Source organism: Aulonocara sp. 'chitande type north' Nkhata Bay, linkage group LG13 (genome assembly GCF_057382095.1).
Source record: "Aulonocara sp. 'chitande type north' Nkhata Bay isolate Kocher_YH1m ecotype deep benthic linkage group LG13, A_spYH_male_GT1.1, whole genome shotgun sequence".
Classification (NCBI taxonomy): Eukaryota; Metazoa; Chordata; class Actinopteri; order Cichliformes; family Cichlidae; genus Aulonocara; species Aulonocara sp. 'chitande type north' Nkhata Bay.
The window spans coordinates 20895333-20923085 of NC_141356.1; the positions used below are offsets into that span (position 1 = coordinate 20895333).

Genomic DNA, 27753 nt, shown 5'->3' on the forward strand with positions numbered 1-27753 from the left:
CTCTCCAGCTGGGATGACTCCCCCCTCAGCACTGAGCTCTGTCATCCCATAACACTGCTAGCACAGAGCGACCTTTTGGAACTCTTTAAAAGTTTCTGGTGAATTTTTAGGGGAGCTTCTTTTTCAGTCTGAAACATGTTTTGGTTGCTGTTATGCGCAATCGTAGCCTTTGCAGCCGTGCCGGCGGATGCGCAAATCTCCAGCCGTTATGTTGTCGGATGTCCTTCCCGGTGTGATAAGTCGTTGTGTCCTCGGCTACCAGCGGACTGTCCGACAGGACAAACCCTCGACGCCTGCCACTGCTGCCCGGTGTGCGCCTCCGGTGAAGGCGAAGCCTGCGGCGGCAGTGGGAAGCTCGGCGACCCAGTGTGCGGAGAGGAGCTGGAGTGCTCGGTCTCCGGCGGGATTGCATACACTGTGACGGTGAGGAGGAGAAGCAAGAGTGGGATTTGCGTGTGCAAAACCACCGAAGCGGTTTGTGGAAGCGATGGGGTGTCCTACCGGAATATCTGCGAGCTGAAGAGGGTCAGTCGACGGGCGCAGAAATTGCAACAGCCACCTGTTCTTTTCATTCAGCGGGGAGCCTGCGGGAAAGGTAGAACTCACACTGTTTTGATCAAGACACCCTTAACCCAAAACACACTGAGATATTGATAATAAATAGGAGGGAGTAGATTCGACGTTTAAAGTTAATTGATTACAGTATAGTGTCAAGAATCATGAATAGGCTACTCTCTTTTGAGCGTTGTGAGCCAAAAACATTAGTTTTGCAGCTGAAATCAATCGTTGCACATTTTCTGTAACATGGTGTCATTTTTTGGCCGTTTTACCTTAATTATTTACAACTTGTTGTTGAACGTGATCCCATCATTCCTCACTGGGCATTTATTGTCTCAAGGTCGCACAGATGTTGTAGCTCAGCGCTGCATTCAGTGGCACACAATCCCCATGTGTCTGGAACCACAAGAGCAGCCATTCAAGTGCAGCCCTTGATCCTGCATTACAATTAGACTTGATCAGAGAGGGCTTTTCTTTTGTTTTGTTTTCTTTTTTCCCCCCATGGCTGAATGAAGCCACGAGTTATGCCCTGTTGTAAAGCTTGATGTGAACCTTAGGATTACTCTGGCGTGCATGACCAGCAATCACATGACTATAATCTGGTTGATTCCTTTATGCCGTGTGGTCTTTGCCTGAAATATGTGCATTAGCTGAATAGAATGGAATGTCAAAACCTGATATGTATGATATAAACTGTTATTAAATATAACTGGAGATATATTTATAATGATAAATGGAAGTGTTTCAGTATGGACCTGCATTTTGTCATAGTGTCATGTGACAGGTATTTTGTGCTAATCAGTGAAGCTCACTTATAATGAGACTTCACTCTTTGCATCTGCTGCTCTGTGAAACAGCACAGTCCAAATGAGAATGCACATTCTGTACAAAATGAATCAATGAGTCATATATCATCATTAGTAGTGTAATTGTTTACAATTTATGCATGACATAAAACATCCAGGAATGAAAAAACGATCACTAGTCATGCTGCAGGTGGTAAAAACATTGTGTCCTTTACGGTTTTTACTGTTACTGTGTACGTACTTTTCCCCCCCTCAGATTTGGCAACATATGTGCACTTAAAAACACACAAAGGACAACATTCAACACCTGTTGCATCAAAGATCTATAACTTACCTCAAGGCTTGGAAACTTACTGAATCCACCCTGCCACAGCCCCCCACCACCACCCCAGCTTCTTCCTCTCTTCTCTTTTTGACTGTGGAAGTGTCTTTCACTCCTGGTCTGTGTTGTCACTCATAAATCACACTTAACAGTCACATGAAGGAATTCCTGGCACTAATTCCACCTCTGTTGAAGACTGTTTAAAACAGGCAGGAGACATTGAGGAAAACACAAAATTAGCAACCCATATTTTCGGGAAAGTTGTACATGTACATCAAAAACCATGTGGGCACAGTGGAAGGGCAGACTGCATCGCCACATTTGTTTGTCAGTCATGTAAGAAGCTTAAATGGTTAAGTCATTCCCGAGCAGCTAACCATGTCTGAAACTGAGCAAGACTGTGGTGAGTGCTATTGATTTTCCAAGACACCCTGTGAGAATTTCCATAGCTGGAAGTTGCATTTTATTTCGTGCATTAGATTTGTCCCTGTCCAGGCTGGTGCTGACTAAGACTGTAGCAGAAGCACATATTTTAAAAAGAAATGTCAACTTTAACATAAATTGTGAACAGGTCTGTTGACTCAGAATGTCAAGAGCTGACACTGAAAAGAAACTTAAACCCCTCTGAGTGCCTTGAAATACACCGCAACCTGGCCTCATGTTAAGAAAAAACATGTGAGCGCAGTTGCATGATGTCATTTCGTGTCTGGACAGTAAAGGCGTAGCTCATTTTGGGGAAAAAAGAAAGAAAAAAACTAGGCCAAAATTTGACTGTGACCTTGGTGTCATAGTTGTTAAAAATTATCTTTTTTTTTTTTTTTTTTTAAAGTGCAGAAAAAAACCTTTTTGGCAGTTTAAAAGCACTAATGTGACACAGACTGACAGGAAAAGCGCTGAAGAGTATTGGAGATCAGAACTGAATCACTTGGTGCCTCTCAAACTGTGAACCAGAACTATGGAGGGGTTGCATGAAGGTGTGAACGTGAAGGTGAGGCTGACTTTCTTATAATCTGTTTAGACTTTAATCCAGTTGAAAACCCGACACAGTTTGTGCTGCTCATAATTCAGAGCTGATGTTGCAGACAGAATGTACTCTGTGACTCCAGCGAGTGACATCTGCTGAATACGCACATTCTTCAGCAACTTGTTTCAGCCACTCATGATGTTAAAACATCATTTTTGGGCACATGCACGTGACTTGTTTTTGTTGTTCTACTTGTCAGTGTCTGCTTTTGGTTCTGAATGTCTGCCTGTCTGCTTTTCTCATCTGTTCTTTTTCCTGTTTGATGTCTGTAATTCTCCTGCTTCCTTCATTCCTCTCTCTGCTAAACTATATTTGCTGCAGCCTCTTCCGTGCTCAGCCTCTTTTTAATGTCATCTAATACTGACCGCAACATAAGCACATTTGTGTATGTCCGAATTTCCTAAATTGCACTAATTAGAGAAATGTAATGCTTTTGCACCACACCAAATTGCTGTACCTCCATTCTTGTCTATGGGCCACGATAAGTGTTATTAAACACTGTACTGAATATTGCATTGGTTTAATATCTTTTAAAGGGTTAAAACCTGCTCTTGCAGCTGCTGTACTGATCGACATACATCATTTTCTAACAATAAAATGGGACATGGTTTTGAATGGGTTCTCCATGCTGCTCTAACTGCCCTGTTACTAACTCAGTGTGAGTGTTTCTGGTTGTATTATGTGCTTTCAACCTTAGATGGAGTTCACAATGGAAAAAATTAAGTTCACTGGATTAAAATAGGGTAAATTGAATCAATATTGGGAATGGAAAAATTGGGTTAATTATAATCACTCAGTGAGTCATTTGAAACAGCTGCCAGTGTGTCATTGTAGTATTATAAACAGCGGCAAAGCTCAACTGTATGCTTTCATAACTGGGGAAAAAAGCCCCATCGAAACAAAATGATTCATTGTCTTAACACTGTAGCAAGCTCATATGTTCTGAATCATTGAAGAAGTACAGCGAGCCAAAATCAATGACCTACTGGAAGTAATTTTATAATAACATATGCACTAAGGCGCATACTTGCCATACTTTTTAAGGCCAAAGAGGGGCCATACTATTTACATTTTATTGGCTTTTTTTAAACAATCAGTACTGTCCTTTGACAACAACCCATTTGACGTAGCTTTACTTGCTGACCTTACTTTCTTTTCACTGACTGGTTCCTTTAATCCTCTATTCCACCTGGCACACCTTGTATGCGGGCTATACACCCTTCCCCTCACTATTCTCATGCTAATGTGGAGTGAAAAGAGTTAATTTATTAAACATTTCTATCTTTAAGTTAATGATTTACTCTAAACTTATTTTGGCTCTTTCAGAGCTTATATGAGTTTCCCCTTTGGTTAGTTAAATTACCTTTGATCTAAAGGAAAACAAACCTAAAATTCCGGAGAATAACTGATGGCTGTGTTCTTTGCATTCCGACCGGATGTCCATGCTGATAATGATCCTTTCCTTTGCCCCTCCTTCTTAACATATCTGAAAGATTTGCTAGTGCATTAGCTTAATTCCAGCTGGACTGAATCCACTTTGTTCACATCTATGTTTTTTCATTTCTTAAGGTTTTTTCTTGGGAGAACACAAATCGTCTTTTAGTCTGCAGGAACCAATAAAACGAAGGGTCCTATGCATGGGAAAGCTGAAGAAGAAAAGACACCCTGACCTGTAGCTCGTGTGTTGAGTGGGGAGGGGTAATGGATGTATGGGATTGTGAGGTTAGGGGGGGCTTTGAGTGTGTATGTTGGGAGGGGAGAGTACTTTTAAATTAGGTTCCTTTTAATAAATGTTGTTTTTGAATGGTTTTCCCCACATAATGCTTGAACTGACTCCAAAAAACTCTTTCCGACATCTGATTATTGTTAATAGATACTTAAATATTATGAGGCTTTCATTAGCAGTTACCACACTTCTCAATATGTCTTGCATATGGGTGAAATCTTAACTTCATCAGGTCACAGAAACTTAAAGCAGGTTTATTACTGTTTTTATGTCAGTATATCATTTAAATTGTGTGGTGAGAGTGTGTATACGCTTCTCTGTCAGGATAAGTTACTGCTTAGTAGGAATGCCACCCTCCCACATAAGAACAATTTTGTTTTTGGACTGCTTAAAAATCTAAACACCACATCCACTCTATATTACATGCAACTCACTTGACCCATCCCCACTTTTACCTTAAGTGCCATCTCCAAAATATCTGCTGAATAGCAGCATAATGTCTGTGATATTGACAAGACTGTTCATAAGTCTCAGTCTGCCATTGCCCTGAAACTCAAGTGATATTTTGTGGTGTGCTGCTAATCATTAACATTTACAGTATTACTGTTTATCATATTATCATACTACTTTTATAGTCAGTAGTTATTTCTGCTAATGCTTTCCTATAAACCGAAGCAATTAGACTAAGTGTCTGACAGGGTGAGTCGGAGTAACAAGAGTGTGTACTTGCTGTTACACCAAATATATCGCTTCTTAATTTACCAAGTGTGAAATACTCCACTTCCAGTTTACTTTCTATAAAGTTGTTTATGCGTCTTTGGTGCACACAGATATAGTCACCAGCCACTTTATTACACTTGTTAGTACAAGTTTGGGCCTCATTTTTCTTTCAGAACTGCCTAAACTCTTTGTGGCACAGACTCAACAAGGTGCTGTAAACATTCCTCGGTTTATGGCATCACATAGTTGCTGCATATTTGTAGGCTGCACATCAATAATGTTGCATCACATTGCGAAGGTGCTCTATTGGACTGAGATCTAGTGACTGTGGAGGCCATTTGAGTACAGTGAACTCATTGTCATGTTCAAGAAGTCACTTTGAAGTGATTTGAGCTTTGTGACATGGCATATTATCCCGCCGGAAGCGCCCGGAACAAAAATGGGTACACTGTGGGCATAAAGGGCTGGACATAGTCAGCAGTAATGCTCAAATAGTGTGTGGCAATTAAACAATGCCCCCTTGGTATGAAGGGGGCCAAAGTGTGTCTAGAAAATATCCCCCACACCATTACATCATCAGCCTGAACTACTGATAGAAAGCAGGGTAGATCCATGATTTCATGGTATTTACACCAAATTCTGACCCTACCATCCACATGTTGAAATCACATGTCATCGGATAAGGAAACATTTTTCCAATTTTCAGTGTCCAATTTTGAAGACCCGATTTGAACCGTAGACTCAAGTTTCCTGTTCTTAGCTGACAGGAGTGGCACCCGGTGTGGTCTTCTGTTGCTCTAGTCCAGGGGTGCCCAATCCCAGTCCTCGAGAGCTACTATCCTGCAGCTTTTAGATGCATCCCTACTCCAACACAGCTGAATCAAATGGTTTGATCTCTTCAGCATGCCATCATGTTTGGCAAAGGCCTGATAACAAGCCATTCATTTGATTCAGGTGTGTGGGAACAAGGATGCATCTAAAAGCTGCAGGACGGTAGCTCTCGAGGACCGGGATTGGGCACCCCTAGTCCATCTGCTACATCAAGGTTCAATGTGCTGTGCATTCAGAGATGCTCTTCTGCATACTCTGTTTGTAGTAAGTGGCTATTTGAGTTATTGTTGACTTACCTATCAGCTCAAAGTAGTCCGGCCATTCTCTGTGCTTTGCCATCAACAAGATGTTTTCATCCAGAGAACTGGATTTTTTCTTTTTCTTTTTTCCCAGCAGATTCTGCAGTTTCTGAAATAAACAGACCACTCCATTTGATGACAATGACTATGCCACATACAAAGTCTCTTAAATCCCCCCCATTTTTATATTCAAGTTGAATTACTTTCAGCTGGTGTCACCATGTGCACGTGATATGTGACCGACTGGTTAGATATTTGCATTAACAAGTACTTAAACAGGTATACCTAATAAAGTGGCAAGTGAGTATATATCTCTATATGATCAATCTGCATGAAAAATGCTTTTCAGTCTATCATTGGTCATTCTGTTATTATATGCCTATTATATGTGTTTATGTTGGTTTTGTCGCCTATGAGGAAAAACGCTATGTTACTTGGATTTCTAGTTCAATCTGCTTTTTGAACTAAAAAGCCATTTGCCTTGTTTATTAGTGACCTACAGCTTACTTTTACATTAGCTTCTAAATGATTGCCTTTAGGTAATCTCCAAATAGCTCCTGCGGGCAAATTATGCCCATTAAATTTGCATGCAGTTATTTTGAAACTGCATGCTGTTTCTGAGTCTATTATAATGTACTCTGTGACACCCTAAACAAGCCCATTTTCAAAAGAAGTTGAACGCACCACTTTTCACACCATCAAAAGCATGTCCTCTTTTCTTTCCTTATAATGACTCTAATTAAATGTATAAATGTCACACACACATAAGCTGTTTAGAAAATTACCTTGCAATCACAGATCCCATCTTACTATAGCAGCAGTTCAGCAGATGGAGAGGTTTTTCGTGAGCAATACTTAGATGAGACAGTGATCAGAAGCCTTTAAATCCCACTTTCTCTCCACATATCAAGATGAATCAGTCACGTTTTGGCATCTAGACACTTCTTTTCAGTTTCGCTCATAAGTCAACTTAATTTTCCAACAGTAAAGTCTTTCTAAGCTTCAGCTGTAAGCTCAGTTGAGCAATGAAACGATCTATCTCACTATATAACTCAGGAGAAAATGGCTGATTCATGACATCCTGTCTCTACCAAATCACCACCACTAGGCCTATAAGTTTGCTATCATCACACTGGCATTGTAGTGGCAGCAGAGTGTTCCTGGTTTCCGCATGTGTGCAAGGAGGCCTCACTCATTATAACATGGTGAAGTGGAAGAGACTGGGAGCACTCCAGAAACAACACAGATTCTGGACCCCGGGCCCTGCTTTCTCTCACAGTAATCCTATCAGAGCTGACCACGAAACCCCCCGGGTTTGAAGCTAGCAGGGAGGAAATTACTCCAACATTTCCATCTTTTCTTCATACTATTGCAAGAAGGTTGTTTGGCCTTTATAATGTTTAATACTTGATTTAAAGTTCAGGAAAATATATGTCGGGGTTGGGGGAAAAAAAGGGGTTACATTTCTTTATGAGCAACTTGGTTTTCTTTTTTCTTTCAGTGGCTTTTAGCTCTAAGAATAGCATTTGGTACACCGTATACCCAGAAATAATCATCAAGCATTTGATGGATTATAGTAAAATTCTGCACAGGCAATCTTAATCGCCAGATGCCCAGAAACCTGCTAACTTTGGTGAGCCCCTCGTTTGTCCTTTCATTACAATATGAGGTGGGCATCTGAATTTTTTTAGAGAAATAGCTTGACAATTATTAGCAGGACTGAAATGGATTTCAGTACATACATCCGTGAGGTGAAAAACTCCACAACTCAAAAAATTTCTAGTAAAATTATTGATTTGGATTATTGATTCATGATGCTCAAAGGGTTTATCTTGAAGGAATTTTCACCTCAAAATGTACTTTATATGTTTTCCTCCGTACTGTAGCACTGTTCATTCATCTAGACTGTTTTGGTGTCCAGTTTCGGACATATTGGCGCTTCACTTTAATTTATTAGAAATAAATGATATTCCTTGTGCTTAACTCAACAACAGTGTCTCTTTCCAAAGAGCATGACCTTACTGCCGTTGTTAATATTTAATAACATGAGCAAAAAATCCATAAACCTTACTGCAAGTAAATTCATGTAGAACTGTTTTCTGTCCACATCCAGTGTAAAGGAATTTGAATTACATTACAGCTCAGCTGAGGGAAAGTGGGAGGACAATATTACCAGAATCACTACTACTGTGAGCTTCTTGTCGCAGGTGTGCATGCATGCATCTTTCTGTGTTTATGATTCAGTTAAAAACATAACAGTTTATAACCAAGGCCCACTTTTTCCTGAGCTACCATTGTGAAGTGTCTGAGCATTTTAGCTTTTAGAACTGGAAGTGCTGGAAGGGGTGGGTCCAACATGGAAACCACATACTCATCAGGAAAGTGTTAATCCAAGTAATTTTCCTTATGACTTCTTCCAGCAGTGGTTGGTAATTAGTTTTTCCAAGGGGCCTCATGAGAAACTGTTGTGAGCTGTAGTGAAGGGCCTCTCCGATAAGTTAAACTCAGTTCTGCTCATTGTTAATTTTATGTCTTCATTAACTTTTCAGTGTGACCCACTGCAACAGTCCACTAGAAAGAGATCTGGTTTAAGTCACTTCTGAATTGGCGTTGCTTTTCAGATACAGAACTGATCTGTATCCATCTTTTATCTTCAGTTTATAAATACGGTTGCTAGCTAACAGAACACTTTCACAGCTAACAAACTCCCGCTAAACAAATTTTGGTGCTTCACTGCGACCACCAAGACTTCAACCACATGCAGAAGAATTTACTTCCTGCAGTTTGTCAAATGTTTGTGGACTGTACTTTTTAATGGTGTTCCATACAGCAGCATGATGCTCATTAAATGCTGGTGTTAGCTTAACTGCACCTCAAGTGTCTCTTTGTTGTTTCTTTACCCTTCAGTGCAATCACTGATATCCAGGGGATTATACTTTTGCAATTTCTGTCATCTAGGAGAAAGTAATGACTGAAAATTGTTCTTGTGAGACAAAATAGTTCAAAGTACGTGGCAAAATAACAGCTTATGGATGGAAGGATGAAAAGCAAAGAGGGAAAGGTTGGGGACGTCTTGATTCATAGCCTTGCTTAAACTGTCATTTGAGTAGGATTTAATGAGCAGGTAAGTCAGTCAGCATTTCCTGACTTACCAAAGCTGGATGGGTGATTCAGTGAATTTGGCAGTCCCTTAACATACAGTGTCACACTGTCTGTGTGTTATACTTGACAAATGAGCTGCGGATGGTTTTAGAACTGCTCTGTTGTCACCCTTAACCATGGGGTAAGATAAGGGTAAATGTCAGTGTGAAGTGTTTATTTGTAAGGTTTATTACCAGACTCTGTAAATGAGTGAGTACATGTGTGTCAGACCTAGACCTAGACAGTCTCAACCGCAGATGAACTGTCATCTGTTCTTTTCCCAGATGTGTTATGATGAAGGGTAGTTTAATGTGTTGGTTCTCTATCCTCACACAGCTCTTACATCATGCAGTATTTCCATGCATCTTTTGTTTGTTTTTACCAGGCTGACATCCTATTTGTGTATTTGTGTGTGCATGATGTATTTCCAGCTCAAGACAATCCAGACAGCCCGAGGCACAAATACAACTTCATTGCCGACGTGGTGGAGAAAATTGCTCCGTCTGTGGTTCACATTGAACTTTACCGCAAGTATGAGCCGCGTACCTGTGTGTCTGTGCTCGGTGCTGGGGAGGGGCAGACTGAAAAACCCTAGAATTTACAACCTACCTGTGTACTTAAACACACTGCACCAGTTGGTAGAGCACCTTATTCTCAAGTTTAGTCTTTCATCTTCTTTTTAAAAATCATCCGACCAGATTTTTGTGCTTTTTAATCTCTGCTTCTTGTTCTTTGACACTTTGATTCTTCATCTGTCTCATCTCTCTTCTGTCTGTCACCATCACTTGTGAAGTGGTTTTTTTGAAGGTCAAAACCCTCTGATTTTCAGATTTCTGTCTCTCCTTCATCCGTCGTTGTTTCACTTAGATCTGTCTCTTGTTTTATTCATCTCTCCAGCTTAGCTTTATATACTCACCTTCTTACTGTTTATATATATATATATATATAGTATACATACTTTTGGTTTGCATTTAACACTTCTATTACACCATGTACTGCTTTATTTTACTATTCTGGAAAAACTGTTAAAGGGGAGAGGAAAGAATACCAGTAGTCTAACCTTTTCCTACTCTTTCCTAATGTCTCCCTTTCTTCCCTCCACAGGATGACTTATTCCAAGCGTGAAGTGGCAGTGGCCAGTGGTTCTGGTTTTGTTGTGTCTGAAGATGGCCAAATTGTGACCAATGCCCACGTGGTGGCCAATAAACACAGAGTGAAAGTGGAGCTAAAGAGCGGCGCCTCCTATGATGCCAAAATCAAAGACGTGGATGAGAAATCAGACATCGCCCTCATTAAGATCGATGCACCGGTTAGTTAAAGTGTCAGACTTCTAGAAACCTTGCAAAATATAGAAGATGTGGTAGTTAGAGGTGTTCACAGTGAACACCATTAATTTTTTGTTCGCTTTTGTTTTTCTTGCTTCGTATCTAAGCAAGCACACCATAAAAGGAATAGTTTTAAATACTGGAAATAGTCCTCATTCACTTTCCTGTCAAGAGTGAGATAAGAAGATCAATAAGACCATACATCTGTCTACATTAAACATTAAGCAAGAGCCAGATGTGCTGATTAGCTTTGTTTTCAGTGTAAAGACTTGGCAGTAGAGACTCAAAGCAGTCATGGACTTGGCTTCTGTTCGCCAAGAAATAATATGAGCATTTAACTACTTGTTTATAGTTATTTGACATTTCTATTTATGTACTGATTAAACAAACGAGACAAATGTATGCTTTCAGTATTTCTCTGACAGTCTTTATGCGCATCTAAGCTAATTGCCTTTTGGCTTTTATTCTTAGCTAGCATGCAGACATGAGTGTGTTATTGAACTTCTAACAATATCGAATTTTCAGGTATAGAAGTATTTTCTAAAATTTCATGGTAAGTTTTTAATGATTTCTTTGAACTATCTGTTTTGCAGGGTGCAATGACTGTACATGTACATGTTTAATGACTTTAAATTTGGTGCACAAGTTTGAATTTATTTGGGATTTTATGTCATCCACACAGGGTCAGAATTATACAGGCTCAACTATATACAAACACCCCTATTAATATGTGGTTAATTTCCCTTAGCAAGTTTCACCTTTTGTTCTCTTGCTGCTGTGGCCAAATATCAGTCTTTGTCTCGTCTGACTGTAAAACGTTTCTCTAGAAGACATGTGGTTAGTGCATGTTGGCAGCTGCAAATTTTAGTCATACTTACTGTTGTTGCAGGGCCTTCTTTCCTGGTCAGCCCCCTATTGGTCCATGGTGGTGTAAAACTTTCTTTTCTATGTACAGTAAAGCTGGTGTTGCAGTAGTTTCCAGTTCATGGCAGGCTTGTTTTCTTGGTATTTCCTGGGTTGTTTTTAAGCATTTTAACCAATTTTCTCTCATCTGAGGGTGACACTTTGGCTCTTCTTGCAGACTTTGGCAAAGTTGTCACAATTCTGATTAACTTATACATTTGTTTGAACTGATGATCTTTGAATATCCAGTATTTTAGAAATGGCTCCAAGACACCTTCATAACTTGTGTAAAGCTGCAATTCGTCTTCTTACATCTTTGCTGAATTCGTTGGACTCTCCCATTGTTCTTTTTTCTTTTTTTTTTTGTTCTGAGTATTGGTCAGCATTGATCATTGAGTCAAACAAATCCTTTTTATCCTGACAAAGACAAACTACCAGCTGCAATGAATCATGATCACTGAGAAGTTAGTAGACCTTGGCCTTTTCTTTAACTTTTCAAGTTAATAGATCCTTCAGAACCTTCAGTCACTTATTAAATGATTTAAGTAAATGTATGTATGTATGTATATATTTGACTGTAGTGATAAAATCTGAACCAATTCTTGTTTTTTAAAATGCTGTACAATTATTCCACCATTATATTAGCATGTTTTCCATGCCCTTGATGACTCTACATAAATGTCCCACCATATCTGTTTATCTAGTCCCATACTGCAGTGACTGTAAAGGGAAACAGCTTTTACAAAATTACAGACATACCTTTGTGTGTCTATTGCCATATATGTACAAGTCTCTGAATTGGTTTCACTGAGTACTGTACTGAGTTCATTTGGCCAAATTAAGGCTTGACAAATAAGCATTTATCCAATGAGTCCTGAGTTAGTTGAAGTGAAAAAGTCTGCAAAGGTATTTTTGACCAAGCTTTCTGAAGTCACAGCCAGCACAACAGAATAAAAATATTAACTCACGGTTTTGTAATTCTCCCGTTAAACTGCTGTTAAAAAACTATTTTGTTGGTTTGGCGATTCAAGTCTGGAATGACAGTGTTCCAAATTTAGCCTAGTACTCAGAGTGCAAGTGAAGCAAAGTGAGCATGCAGGTGCAACCAGATGGGTCTTTAAAACACAGCTGGCTTGCAGTCAGTCCAGATCTTGTTAGTGTTCATACACAACAAGCTGCAAAAACAACTGACAGATACTACAATGCTTGTTTCACAACCAATTTGCAGAGACACTCACTTATTCCTGGCAGGTAAAAATCTATGGACGGTGTTGATATTTAAAAGAAAACGCATTGCTTTGTAGCACATATGTTTGTTGCATTTTCTCTTCAGTTCTCTCAATGTCCCTATCTGTCTGCGTTTTTGTCTGTCTACTGGACCAGAGGGATCCACGTTGCATGTTAATCACAGCCAGTCATGTGAAGGAGTGTGTGGCAGAGAGCCACGGCCTATTGACTGCGAATCATAGCAGAGCTGCATTAGGGAGCTCACTCTCATGGCTCTGTGACACAGCTGAAAAGTTGGTCACGATTGCAGAGCGAGGTATGTTACAAAGACCCCCCCAACCACCCTTAAGTCTGAAGAGGTTGAAGCATTCAGGTTTTGTTCGGTGCACAAATTGAGCAAGGAGTGCAGAAAAGAGCAATGACATGTGCTTTGTATTTGTTCATTCTATGATAAAACCTGTTCAGTCTGTTGATGACAGTCAGTCTGGTCTTTATTGAGGGGGATTTCCCCTGTTTGTTTGCAGCACATGGTCAGTGGCTGTGCAGATTCAGGAATGACTGGTACTTATAACATGTAGTAACATAAAGATATAGGCCGTTTAAGAATCTTCATCATCATAGAAACCTTTCACTGCACATGCATTTGAAACATTTCGATGCATCAGACTTTTTCTTGATAAACAACAAACCTGCTTTACTAAAAATTGCCTGCAAAATAAGAAGCAGGTAATTTGAGTAGGTTTGCTGTAATTCAAGACATTCAACACTATGAGTATGAAGTGTTTGTTTTATATGAAGCCAGAATGAGTTATCCAGACCATGTGTCAGCGATGAAGCCCCAGAAGACCTGTGGTCACTTTGCAAAGGCACCATTATTTAGATTTTCATTTGGAACTCGGATTTCTGTTAATGTGCAGAACTTAGCGTGTGGAACTAGTGAGAGTTATTAGATGGAAAATTAGACGATGAGTCTGTTATAATGTGAGGGCGGGAGGGCAAGCAAAGTTGGTTTGCATTAAAAGGGACATTGAAACCATGCAGAATAATTACCTCGGGTTGTTTAATTATAGCACCTAAAGTGTAATAACCACATATTTCAACTTCATAATAGTCTTCTTTTATTACCACAGTTTTAGACGACAGAGTAATGTCAACATAAAATCTGAGGTATGAATAGGAAGACTTCAAATAAGCCATCGTGATAGTAGCCAAAGGTTAGTGAAGCCTCCAGCACAGCAACTTAACCATCAGCATCTTAGTGTTTTCAAACTGGATGTTATGAGTAAAGGGGCAGTTCTGACCGTGAAACCAAAGACTTCCCACTCATACTGTTGAACATCCTACTTTGTACTACATTTTACTGTAAAGGTGAGTCTGTGGTCACAGACTAAGTAGCCAAAGGATCGTTTTCCCCTAGACTCCTCTGAAAGCACACATTTTTGTAACTAGAGGATCATCCACTGCTGGCTATTAAAAATAAGATTTAAAGGGACGTTAGGAATGGTTTGACTTTCAGATCCAAAAGCGACATCCATCTTTTATATATAGTCTGTAATCCATATCATTAAAATGACACGATCTTTTAGTTTTGAAGATGTTAATAGCTGAATTTGGCAGAGAATAATTCATTCAATGCCTATTCACTGTCTATGAATAAATCAATAAAAAGTGATGTTGGCTATATCTATATCATATTCATTTTCAGAGTAAGTAAGAAAAAGCAAATATTCTCTTGTTTAAGCTTTCTATTTTTTGTGTTCAGAAAGATTTGAGGGATTTTAATTTTTTAAAGCTACAGAGGTCAGTTTTCAGCTATTTTGTTGCTGAAAGTCTTCCATCGTCCCCCCCATCAGTCATCATTTGCCTTTGCTTACCAGCCCCAATAGTGTTCTTCCAGTTAAATAAAAGCTAATTGTTTACAATGTCAGCAGTATAGAAGCAGCCAAAAATAATCAATAAAACTCCACAATGGTACAATTGTTTATGAGTGAGAAAGTTTAAAGTTAAGTTTTCCCTGACTGTATAATGAATCTCTTCTCTTTTCTTTCTCTCTCTTTTTCTATGTGAAACTAGAGTTTATTGGTAGCAGGGCCCAGTCTGTTCCTGGGGCTGTGGTCTGCCCCTCAGCTCTGGGGAACACATTAGTCTGTCTACAGCAGCTGGAACTTCAGAGGGGGACGGAAAGAGGGGGAAAAAGTGCTGTGCTCACTTGTTCCTGTGTAGAGAGTATGGGGGGAAAGAGAAAGCAAGAGGGACAGAGAATGAGAGGGTGATGTGGCCAAGGCCTGGAAAATGGATCCACATGTCTGAAGGACTTTGTGAGCTAATAGGTTAATGATTGCACTGTGTGATGCGCGTGATGGAGCCCATCAAGCTTTAGGTTTTTAAGTCTTTCAGACCCCTGTTCACTTATACCTGTAAGTGATTCCAAAGCCTGTTGGACATTTGTTTACTTAGGCTGATAGAGAGCAACACAGACTGCCTCGTTAGAACTTCAAAATGTTCCAAATGTCCCGTGCAGTATGTCATATTTTTTAATGTTTCAGTTTATGGCTTAATCTGTGCAGTTATTAGAAAGTGATTTGGTTGCTTTAATGAAATGCAAATGTACTGCCATGCATTATCTTTGACTCTGCAGCTAAAAAGCCTCTTACCTCTTTACTTCAAAGTCCCTTAAGACTACAGCTCTGTATAGTAATCCAGTGCGAGAGCTCTACTTGACCACAGGAAGGCTGTGGTGTGTGATGTGTGTGTTAGGAACATCCATACATCCATCCATCCATTGGGGCAGGAACTCGTCCCTGACCCAGACTGGGCAACCTTTTCCAGCTGAGGCCATGGCCTCAGATTTGTAGGTGCTGATTCTCATTCCCAGAGGTACCGCCCCTGATCTCCACTCAACATTGGAGAGGCGTGTCAACCAGGACAGCCCAGCAACATCCAGAGCCTTCAGGAACTCAGGGCAGACCTCATCCCCCCCCAGGGGCTCTGCCACCAAGGCATTGTTTAACTGCCTCAGTGACCTCGCCCCCGGAGATTGGCCGATCATCCCCCTCGTCCCCAGACTCTGCTTCCTCCACAGAAGATGTGCCAGTGGGTTTAAGGAGGTCCTTGAAGTATTCCTTCCACCGCCCAACAATTTTCTCAGTCAAAGTGGGGCCCTTTTTTGGGCTGTGCCCGACCGGGCCCCATGGACTAAGGCCTGGCCAACAGACGCTCCCTAGCCCTGGCTCCACGCCGGGGCCCTGGTAACCCTATCCCGAGCAGAGTGAACTGTTCCCTTGGTGTTCTACTCATGGGGGTGTTCTGAATTGCTCTTTGTCTGGTCCCTCACCCAGGATCAATTTGCCATGGGAGACTCTACCAGGGGGCAGAAGCCCCTGGACAACATAATTCCTGGGATCCCTGGGGCACACGAACCCCTCCACCACGATAAGGTAGTGCTTTGCATAGGGGGTGGAATAGTGAGGACAAAATGTTAAAATTACCGAACTCTACCTTACTTTCAATGATAGTCATCTTCTAAAGATGTTGTGAAAGTGATTGAGCTTTTTATTCAGGTATATTAAAATTTAAACTGCAATTGTTAACAATGGCGAGGGCATGAAATAGAAAGTCTTGGCGGGATATTCATTATCCCCTATCTGGATATCCTAGGCCTTGAAAAATAGGCCACTGCCTCCAGAGAAGTGAACAAAGTAGCTGAATCTGGCCATCACATTTTGTATTATTTGTAGGCAACAGAGCAAGCAGTCATGATTTTAGATAGTGCAAACTGACCCCTGCATACTAAATTAAAATCTGCTTTTGCCCACTTACATCTGAAATCACCGAGAGGCTAAATGATGAGCTATAAATGTGCCATCAATATCACTGTAAGTGTAAATCCTAGAATGGGTGAAAAAAAGCTTTTTGAAGATAAGGTGACTCAAAAAGATTCAAAGTTAATGAGTCATTAACTTTTTCTCAGCTTTACAAGTGCTGTATTGTGGTAAAACAAGTCTTTTATTCTCCATGTGTTCTCATGCAACAATAGAACTGTTTTTACTGGCGATCAACATTTTTAACCAGCCTCTCTGGGAAATTTGCCTGGTGTTGGTTTGGACAGGGCTGGATTTTGTGTGCGTCTGTGTCTGTGTTATGTGAATGTCTATAAAGCAGCCTGCACTGATCTGTTTATTTTGTCTGTTTATATTAGTAACACTGGGTAAATATTTCTGCAGAAGATGCCCACATTTCATTTGAAATCCCTCAATTAACAGAGGTGATAGACAAAAGCAGTTATTCAAACCATTATGAAAGTGTATGAGTCCGCATTTGTCCACATGGGTGTAAGACAGCTCACTGCGGGGACGTGGAGGTCACGCTCCTCTGCCAGTGGAAAGACACTGTGTGTCGCCTTTGGAGACAGGCAAAAAGGAAATGAATCACTTCCTCCTCCCTTCCTGAGCCATCTATTCTCCTTCATCTCTCTCCTCTGTAACCAAAAAGGTTCCCAGGCCTAAAGATGCAGTAGTATGGGAAAAGAGCCAAGGAAAATGGACACATAGACACACATAGTTTTACCCGACTGGGTGTTGACACTCATTGTCTTGGACTACTGTTTTGATGTGTAATTGTTTTCTTGGCAACAGCCTTGCCCACGGGATTACCGGCATATTTGACTCAGTGCTGATTATCAATAACCTTTATTGTTTCCCTAATGACACAAGGTATGATGCATCTTCAGCTATGTAATTATGAGACAACTGCAAGCTATTTTAAAGGCAGCTGAGTGAACCCGTGTTTTAAGGTTAGTCCACTCAGATTTTTTTTTTAAAAAGTCACATTTGCTCCAGTGGCATATAAACAAGGACATAGGCTTTTGTCCCTGTTTAAAACCCTGCTCTGAAACCAAGCACACTCGCTACTTATGTTTAAGTGTAATTAGAGTTTTTACATTCATAAATCAGCAGTGACACATCTTCCGGGAAACAAATGAATCTACAGATTGCATTTTGAATCTTTTTTACAAGTTTTGTTAGCTTGTTTGTTTCATTTCCTCAGATATATCAGGCAATTAATAAGAAGCCCGAAATTGTAGGAAAATGCATAGCTTTCGGTTCTCTCCACTAACACAGAGATGTAACATGTAATGTCAGATTGATTGTGCTGATTTGTGTTGTCACCTGACAAAGGCCCTCTCTGAACCAGAAAAAAAAGGTTTTAAAAGTGCACTGTTATAGGCTACAAAATGTAAACACCACTCATATTTATTGCATTATCGGGGACAGATATCTCAAATCCAGTACAAAATTAGGCTAAGGCATCATATATCTAGGTATAACTGTTTGGGTCTTAATCTGGATAGATGACACATTACCTTTAGCTAGTTTTTCCTGGCTTTTATTTATTGGCTTTTAATAGGTCTAATAATTGGCATGAAAGGCAAATAGGAAGTAAAGTGGCCTCTTTTTCATTGGAACCATTTCCATGCACTGCTAGCACCTGCACGTTACCATCAAACGGGTGAGCCCAAAGTTGGAAACACTGATGTCAGTGGCTCTGGGAGGTGTCATCGTGGTTAATTTGCCAATGACCTGCAGATTCTTTTTGCCATGATTTTTTTCCTGTCTTTTTTACCCCAGCTTTTGATACATAATGCTATATAATGTTGCTTGTCGATCTAATCAAAATGTAGATTGCTTCTCCAAAGACAAAAGGCAAAACTGGCACCCGAGCCGTAACAGTAACAACACGGACACGGTGTCGGAAAATGTGGAAAGGGTCAGGGAGAATGTTAGGGGCAGATAGATGGTTAAAAAAATGAAGCTTGAGGACTAGACCTCCTCTGCTCTCATCACTGTGATTTGCACAGTTCGAAGTTTTGCGGTGTCTAGCCAGAACTGAGATGTCCTTTAGTGCTCGTAAGCGTTCATGCTACAGAGTGAAATGTGTCCAAATCTCGCAGACATATGTTTGCTCTTATTCTCAAGAACATATGGAACCTATAGTGGAGTGGTTTCCGCACTGGTGTCAGCAAGGATATGGTTTCACCCAGTGTGACGTGGACACCTACGAAGTGGGAAATGCCTATTTTATGTGCTGATTGTGACTTTACATACTTCTACAAAATTTTCTCAAACTATAAATAGTGAAGTAATTACCTATTTACTTATTTTGTACTTGTGCTATCATTCATGTAAACGAGTCCATTGTACACCGTGCAACCACTCAGGCTCACAAGCACACAAACATAGTCAGCATAGCCTCTTTCAGTCTCCTGAGCGTGATCTTCTTATTCCCTTATTTGATGTTATGTACTGCATGAGCATGCTGAATCCTGCCACATTTTTAACTGCATCAGCACAACCTCGAGGGCAAGTTCAGCAAGTAAAACCCTATACCTTAGTGTACTTATGAATTTTGTAAAGTAGAGCTTTGTAAAATATGCCCACCTTGCTTTGAAGACACCTGCATGAAGGAAACATTAGAGGCCATGTGACTGCATATGAGCTTTAATACAGTTCAGGTCATGCACTGACCCAACCCGAGCTTCTGTTTCTGAATATGTGTATTTTGACGTGGTCTAGCTGTATATCTAAGCAGTGCCAGGTGTGTGGGATTTAATTTACAGACTTCAGTTTGTGAGGGTTCACGCTTAGGCGACCTCCTCCCTTTCTCTGAGTGATTATATGTGTGTCCACATGTGCCTTAGACACTATTAAGCCTCAGTCCATCTTAGTTTGCCTGGAGTTAAAGTTTGCACCTGGTCTAGTCATAAAAAGGTAGTTAGTGTAATGGCTTTTAAATGAGGCTCCAAACGACCCAAGCTTTAACATCAAACATTGATAAATCCCTTTATAGCAACTCTACAGCTATTTTCAAGTCTTTCTGTGGGGTTGTCAACCAGCATATTCTTCTCACTGTCCTTTCGCCAAACCTCTCTGTGTGCAGGCGGTTGAACAAATACTCTGCTAGGCGACAGCAGATTTTACGAAAGCTTTGAATTTTTCTCAGTAATGTGTCGCTTACAGCTGCCTCTTTGGGTAACATAAACAAAGCTGTTTAAATCTCCTTTCCTCAATCTGATGGCCCACTTCTCTCTATTATCTAAACACTCAAGAATGTGGAAAACACAGATTCTTTTGGGCAAGAAAAGAGAGGATAATCTATGGCATCATTGCCATAATATGAGGTAATGAAACGGTCTCAAACCTAACAAAACAAGAGCCCTTTATTTAAGAAGAAAAAAAAATCTATCCTCATAGACCTCATCAGATCAGACTTTTTTTTTTTTTGTTGTTCTATAAATGTTACCGTGGCTGTCGTTTTTATTTTTTCTACATCTTAAGCCAAAAATATTTTTAGGGGTAATAAGCTGGCTCCTGACGTAACTTTGATTCACTCTTTCGTCTCACATTCTCAGACTCTCTTCCTGTGGTTTGTGGTGTTTGTTGTTCCCTTCTTTCACCTTGCCTCTTTCCTTTAAGTGCGGCTATAGTGTCTTTGGGTAAAGTACCAGTGCATCTGAAATAGCACGGTGAGTCACTTGGGTGGTCAGACGAGGCGGACTCACATGGCGAGATGATTTTCCACAAGTGATTCCAGATTGCTGACTAGTAACAATTAGTAAGTGATATGTAAGCTAGGGGTCTCTCGAAACTTTGGGGAGTCCACTCGCTCTGTGTTTGCTCTGCCCTCTCACCTAGGTGCTGTTTGCATGTCAGCCAACTTCTGCATTTTGCCCTGCATGTGCATGCTTTTTGTGAATGCAGTGTGATTTTTGCATGAGTGTGTGTGAGACCCAGGGTTAGGTAGAAACTTTTAAGCCGCAAACTGCTTGCATTTAATAAAGTCAGATCAGGTGGTAAGGTAGCAACAGTCACCATGACACAACCAGTATCACTAACTGTTATCAGAATCATGGTGACAGGCAGTGGAGTGGGTAAATGCCTTAGCAGGGACTTGAATCCACCTGATGTCCTCTCTCTCTCTCCGCAGCGTGTGTGTTTCTTTTTCTTCCTGTTTCCATCTGGTTATACTCTTATCTCACATGGAGTGTGACGGGAGGGGGGAGCTGGAGTGATTAAACAGACTGCTACTCCTGTGTCAGGTGTCTTTCTGTATGTGCATGTGCATGCCAAATGCTTGTTTGTTGGATTGTGCGTACAGTTATGTAGCTTGTGCGTGTTGCCATATTTTTTTGTAACAAACCCTACAATGTTGAAACAAACTCACACTAATTGGGAACTAATCCTGCGACATTTATAGTAGTTGTGTTTGTATTTCTATATCTGTGTCTCTGTCAGCATGTGAGGTAAGATTGAAAGGTTCTCATCCTCACTATCTTTGTCATGTTCTAATAATAACTTCACCATGAGCACTGAGATCATTTACAGAAAGCTTTAACACGGTATCACTGAAAAGATTTGTCTCTGACATTTTCCTGCAGCTCAGTTTTCTAAATGCATTTCAATTCGCTTATGAGTCGCATGTCTTTATTTAATCTACATCTGCAAACATGCATCGATGCAGAGAAAGTGTTTGCATGCGTTGGCAGTTAGGTATCCCCGATATAATGCTGGGAATGATATAATTTTGCAAATTGCTTCCTATATGATCCCTTTGTCTGTGTACACTAACATGTGCTACTGTCCCTGTGAACATTCACCCTCCTACGCCACCTATTTATAACCCTGAGTAAACAAAATGGATTCACAAGAGGAACTCTTGGGATAGGTACTTTTTTCCCCTCTAAGAAAGTTGCCTCCCTGCAGGTTATTGGGTACAACTGTATACAGACCCATGTGGATGTGGCATTACACATGCTTTGACTATGGACTATCCAGCAGAGATGATTTCATATAAAGAAGGAAATTGTCACTGTGGATGGATAAATATATTCTTTCGGTGTCTGAGGCAAGCACTCAGCAGCCTGGTTTCTACCACCCAGTGTAACAGGCCCAACCATAGCTTAAGGTACTCATTATTGACTGTAATATCTATCCATTTTCTAGCATCTGTGGTCTGTTGGCACACATTTGCCATTAGGAATCATTTCTCAGCCGAGCTGCACTTTCAAATAAGCCTTTCATCGTGATTATCAGTATTTTAGGTTGTTTGGCATAAATTTCCCTTCCCCTGTGGTTTTAAAGTGGTAATTGTTTTTGTGTGGGAGCAGGACCATGCTGCATTGAGTGGGTTATGTTTAGAAGACTTGCAGTTTAGCTGTAATTCTTTTTCTGCTGTCCACTTATAAAACACCTGATCACGAGAAATGCTCAGCAGAGCGACTGCAAATGAAGCAACACTGAACTTGTGATTTTCTTTCAGAGTTACTTTTTTACATATTACTCAACTTTACATGGAGGATGTCGAGGGAGCAAAGAAATATAGTTTAGTTTTAAAGTGAATGCATTAAGTTAGTATAAGAATAGCTGAATAAGTTTAACTGCATCACTTGTTTTGTTTTCTGTTATTCTGTGCATAACTTGTAACTGAAAAGATGCAAAGATAAAAGTTAAAAATAGCAGATGACAGAGTAGCGTAGGCTAAATGTAGATGCTAGTTTCACAAATGATTCCCTATTCCTTTTATGGAGTCTGTCAAATGGCTAGAAAAATATCTGTGTGTGTGTGTGTCTGTGTGTGTGTGTTGGGGGGAGGGGGGTTCAAGACTATAACTCTACAGTAAGCTTATTGCGCAGAGAGACTGGACAGAAACGTTAGCATGTTTACGTTTGCTGCTAAAATGCTAATACGCATATTAGCACAAAACACAAAAGGTGCTGGAAGTGTTATTAGATTTTGCAGCATATTTGGCCATAAAGTCAGGTAATCACTAAAAGGAATGCAAATTATTCTGAGACATGAGTGGACTAGTTTGCAGACCATACTGTTGAGCTGACGTTGCGCCTCTAAACCCTATCCTATCAATGCTAAAGAAATGCTTTCTTTACCTGCAAGCCTTGGATTCCAAATATAAACATACTGACCCTCTGTGTCCCACTTGCAGACCAAGCTTCCTGTACTTCTGCTGGGCCGTTCGTCAGATTTGAGGCCAGGAGAGTTTGTGGTTGCTATTGGCAGCCCATTTTCCCTCCAGAATACGGTTACTACAGGAATTGTTAGCACTACTCAGCGAGGGGGCAGAGAGCTAGGCCTTCGCAACTCTGACATGGACTACATTCAAACTGACGCCATCATCAACGTAAATAAATAAAGCTGAATTGTCATTTCTCACTGAATTTCTTTTCTCGGATTACTACAGATAAGTTATTTACTTTTTTGGTTCACAGTACGGCAACTCTGGAGGGCCTCTGGTCAATCTGGTAAGCCAGAATTATATATATGTTTTTATGCTTCTACAATTCACCATTTACAGTCACTGAGTTGAGGTTTACTGGCATAGGATGGTGAAGTGATTGGGATTAACACGCTGAAGGTGACAGCGGGCATCTCCTTTGCCATACCCTCGGACAAGATTCGACAGTTCCTGGCCGAGTCATACGACAGGCAGTCCAGAGGTATGAGCTCTCACTGACACATTATTAATGTTCTCATTTTACTGGCTCTCTTCAATCACTTTTAGTATAGAAGCCAAGAGAGCTGGACCGTGATCTCAGTTAAATGAGCTATAATTCAGCTCACTAGTTCAGGAGTTTTTTTCGTTTTCATCTTTGTGTGATCTCTTGCGATATGTTCACTGTATTTAGAGCTATGGGAATCCATGCCCAGCATTACCTAATAGAATTTTGACATTACAATAAACTAAAAAGAAAAATCTGTGCCAGTGCATATTGGTTTGTTTGTTTTTATTTTATGCTTTTTGCCCTTTTCATTGAGTAGTGTTTCATAAGAAATGAAATTCAGAAACTTACCTATATAAAGCAGACTTCACCTGATCCATGCAAATCAAAAAGGAAAATGCAAGTTGGTGTTTTCAAAAGCTTTTATAGACCAGCACTATAATACATATATAGTAAGTACATTTGATATTCCTCTGACAGCAGTTGCCTGTCTGCAAAAGTGTCCTGATAAGCTGTTGAGAAATTGTTCACCTTTCCCAGATGTGTGCAGCCTGCAGCTCTGCAGTGGACATGAAGACCCAGCCTGTCTCAGACATGTTTAGTAGGAAACATATCAGGACTAAATGCTTGCCAAGAAAGTGCATGAATATCCTCCTGATCCAGAAAGTCCTGCACTACTGTGTCAGTGTCAGACATTGTTCTACTATTGTTCTACTAGCAGGGTGGACAGCTTATCTCAGCATCTCTGTCCAGATTTCCAGAAAGACCAATCAGATCAGAGGTGATGCTCATATGGAGATGCAAGGCTGCAGCAATAACTCAGACATGCATGCCAGCATCCACCATGCCAGCATCCCTGCCTTGGTCACAGGTGCAGCATGGTGGCACTGATGACAGTATTGAGCATATGCTGTTCTGAGGCCACTGCCTTGAGAATGCAATACCCTGAACCAATTCTGAGGTGGATAAGTGAGTTCATGTAATTGTTTGTTACACAAATGACTAATGCCTCCGCTAAGTAAAACCAGTGAACCAGAACAGAAAGCTACTCACGGGTTTTCTAAATGATGTACTGAGAAAAGGATCTCAAACAAAGATTCGAAACATATTTCACAGCGCAAAACCTGCATTTCTTATTTTCTTTATACCCTTTGAGATTGTTCACAGATTCGGCTACATTTGAATCGCTCTCTAGAAGTCCTGTTGTGACACTCACTTGTTATGTATGCTGGCTGTCCCTCACTTTGTCAAAAACAGTGAACCTTCTAGTTGGATGAAAGGGACAAAGACACTGGGAGCTAAATATGGCTCAAGTAGGGCTGGTGAAAGGTGAAGATTGTCTCAGTCCTTCTGAAAACGTGCTGTCTTTTCAATAAAGTGCATATGCTACAGTTTTGGGAAAGTCCCTGCCACTTTGTTTCCCCTCTGAGGCCCCAGGATGTTGCAGTATAACTCCAACTTGACAGTCTTAGCCTCGAGGTCGAGCTGAATTCACAGTGCACATCCCATTGAATGCTTGAAAAAATGATGATGATTCCCCTGGTCATATTCCTTTACTAAAGCACTGCCTTTGGGCAATGAAACTGCAGACTCCAACACAGAAAAGTGCTGTTTGGTCTCTGGTTTGTAGCTAGAGACCCAGGTTAGAAGATAACTGAATATTCTATGTCCAGCCTTAGGGAGAACAGAAGCAAAGAAGAAGTATATTGGTGTGAGGATGATGACTCTCACTCCAGGGTAAGTTGCACACTTTTATGTACATAGCCATTGTGTTCAATCCCCAGAATGCAATAAATGAAACATTGTATTATACCCAGGTCACAGGGAATTGCAGAATTTTGTGTTTAACTCTCTCCTTTTTTCCCCCTACCATTAGGCTAGCCAAAGAGCTGAAGACTCGACTCCGCGACTTCCCTGACATCACCTCGGGAGCTTATGTTATGGAGGTCATTGCAAAGACACCAGCTGCAATGTAAGCAATATATTATAAGTTTCCAAAGACAGTGGCTCTGTAGAAGCTTACTTGATTGTAACTTTATGGATCTCAGTGAAGTGCAAATGGAGGTTCTATCTGACTCTAGCTATGGGATATTGTCTTTGGCTCGTAATACAATACATCTACACTAAATTCACACAAGACTCTCATCACTCTCCACGCAGCCCCTGCTCGCCTCTCGAAATGCAAATAGATAGTATATTTCATTTCCTTTCTTAATTTTCTTTTCCTAGTTTAACCATCAAGAGGTTGCACACATGCCCAGAGCTTCCTACATAGCTGTCCTACTAGCATGTGAATTAATGGCTCACTCTAGCATGTCTAGAGTGCTTGGCCCTCTAAAATATCCCCCTCCTCCCACAATTGCGGCCCACTCCAATCAGCCACCACCACAACTCCAGCAGAGTAGGGCGCGGGAGACGCTGAGGTCAGCTATTTCCTTCAAACCTCATGCAGGGAGGTTAGTAGCTGAACTGTGGTTTTCCTGCGCCTGCTCACCCATCCCACTATATAGTGGTCTGTCCTACAAGGTTTCATCAGTGTTTACTCATTGCTTAAATAACCCACCCTTTTGCATTATAACATTTCTGTGGTTCCTTTTATATTCTCTGTTTTGTTTTTTCTAGGCTCTGCTTTTTTCACTTTTGATCTCACTCTGTGTTATGTTGGTTTATGGACTTTGGAATCTTGATTCTTCTGTAGGGAAGGGATTGTTTCTGTGGCGACCGAGTGCACTGAAATCCCAGTTTCAGCTCCGTTAATTGATGCTGTTGCAAGTGAAGGTGTGGTGGTCTATGTTTACATGTGGCTATGATTAAGCAGTTGTTTTAAGAGTCTGCTTTTGATATCACTGCTGGTTACTGCCTCAGTCTGTGCGTGATCCCCATTTTACTACTTTGTTTTTTACATTGGAAGTGTGCTTTTAGTCAATGTGTTTTTATTTTTTGTTGATTTAGAGGCTCACAGACCTGGAAACAATCCTACCAATAGCTGATTATGGCTATGTAAAATGAAGAGTATTTCACCTCTATATTTTCTTTCCACTGAGATCTAAAGAGGGAACTATAGTTAAATTACATAAGAAGATGTATAAATTGTCATAAAACTAAACCACTAATGTGTTAAGGCATCTACACCCATGAACATTTATTTCATTTGATCATTCAGATTACTTTAATAGCTTAATTCATTTAAAAACATCACAGATTTTCTTAAAATGTAACACAATGGAGGATGACCAAATATAAGCTTCAGTTCATATACGTGGAAATAAAGAATAACAATCAGTTCAGTGATTGGTATGGGATTTATTAACAATAGGATAAAACCAGTGGACTGACATTTTTATTTCCTACGTTCCTATGATTTTACAGTATTTTGTGCTCTGTTAGTCAACATACAAAAAAATAGTGTATACAGTGATAGAAGGTGACATGGAACAGCTGGACTTGATAAACATCTGTACACCTCCTCAGAGGCTAAAACTGTGCCTTGATGTCATAAAACTCAACTAGAATAGCCGGGCTCCGAAAACAAAGATCATCCTATTCGCACATGTTTTTCCATTTATGAACCCCTCAATCATTCTTTCTTCTTCTGTCCTCCAGCGCTGGACTCAAAGAGCATGATGTCATCATCTCGATCAACGGCCATAGGATTTCAACAGCAACCGATGTCAGCGCCGCCATCAAGAGAGATGACACCTTAAAAGTGGTTGTGCGCCGTGGCAATGAAGATGCCATCCTCACTGTTGTTCCCATTGAAATTGACCCTTGACCCTCCAGAAATCACACCACAGTTGCTGGAGCTAGCTTTTACTTATCACCAGTGGACCTTATATCGGAGGGGTTTTTTACTGACGCACCCTCTCCCTGTGGCCAAAGGCCGGTGGTGCCTCACATCCAGGAAAATTCTGGCATTGCCTTGAAAGGAATGACTGTACGGATGCTTTAAAAGCAGCGCTGTACTTTATTTTCCCTGTGTGTTCTCATGTTTAGACTTTAATGCTTTGATCAAAGCTACTACTGTGTGTTCTTAAACCTTAAAAAAATAGTCATTGGCATAGTGTTTTCACCTGCTTACTTGTTTTGTTGTTGTTGTTGTTTTTTTAATGTACTGTTGCTCAGTCAGGCTGACTGAAATTTGAAGCAATTTTAAGCGACTTGCTGAGCAAATCATATTTGTAAAATTGTTGTTTTCTAAACTCCCCCCCTTTTTTTTTAAAGTACTGTAGAAATACTTTGTTGTTTATGTGATGTATACTGGAGAAGAAAATAAAGGTTTTTTACCTCCATTTGCTTTGACACTCTGCTTACTGCCTTTTAAAAAAATGCTCTTTCCAGCTCTCTTTCATTCAGTTTAATAC

General features: G+C 40.5%; 1 protein-coding gene across 1 annotated transcript; it reads left to right on the forward strand.

Annotated features, from left to right (window-relative positions):
* Nucleotides 1-27675, forward strand: LOC147316019 (serine protease HTRA1A-like). The gene is made up of 9 exons (XM_086259139.1): nucleotides 1-595; nucleotides 9859-9958; nucleotides 10532-10736; nucleotides 22879-23073; nucleotides 23162-23194; nucleotides 23275-23389; nucleotides 25066-25129; nucleotides 25269-25364; nucleotides 26996-27675. The coding sequence occupies exons 1-9, from the start codon at nucleotides 136-138 to the stop codon at nucleotides 27162-27164; spliced, it is 1437 nt and encodes a 478-aa protein (XP_086115265.1). The 5' UTR covers nucleotides 1-135; the 3' UTR covers nucleotides 27165-27675.
* Nucleotides 27676-27753: the final 78 nt, after the last annotated feature.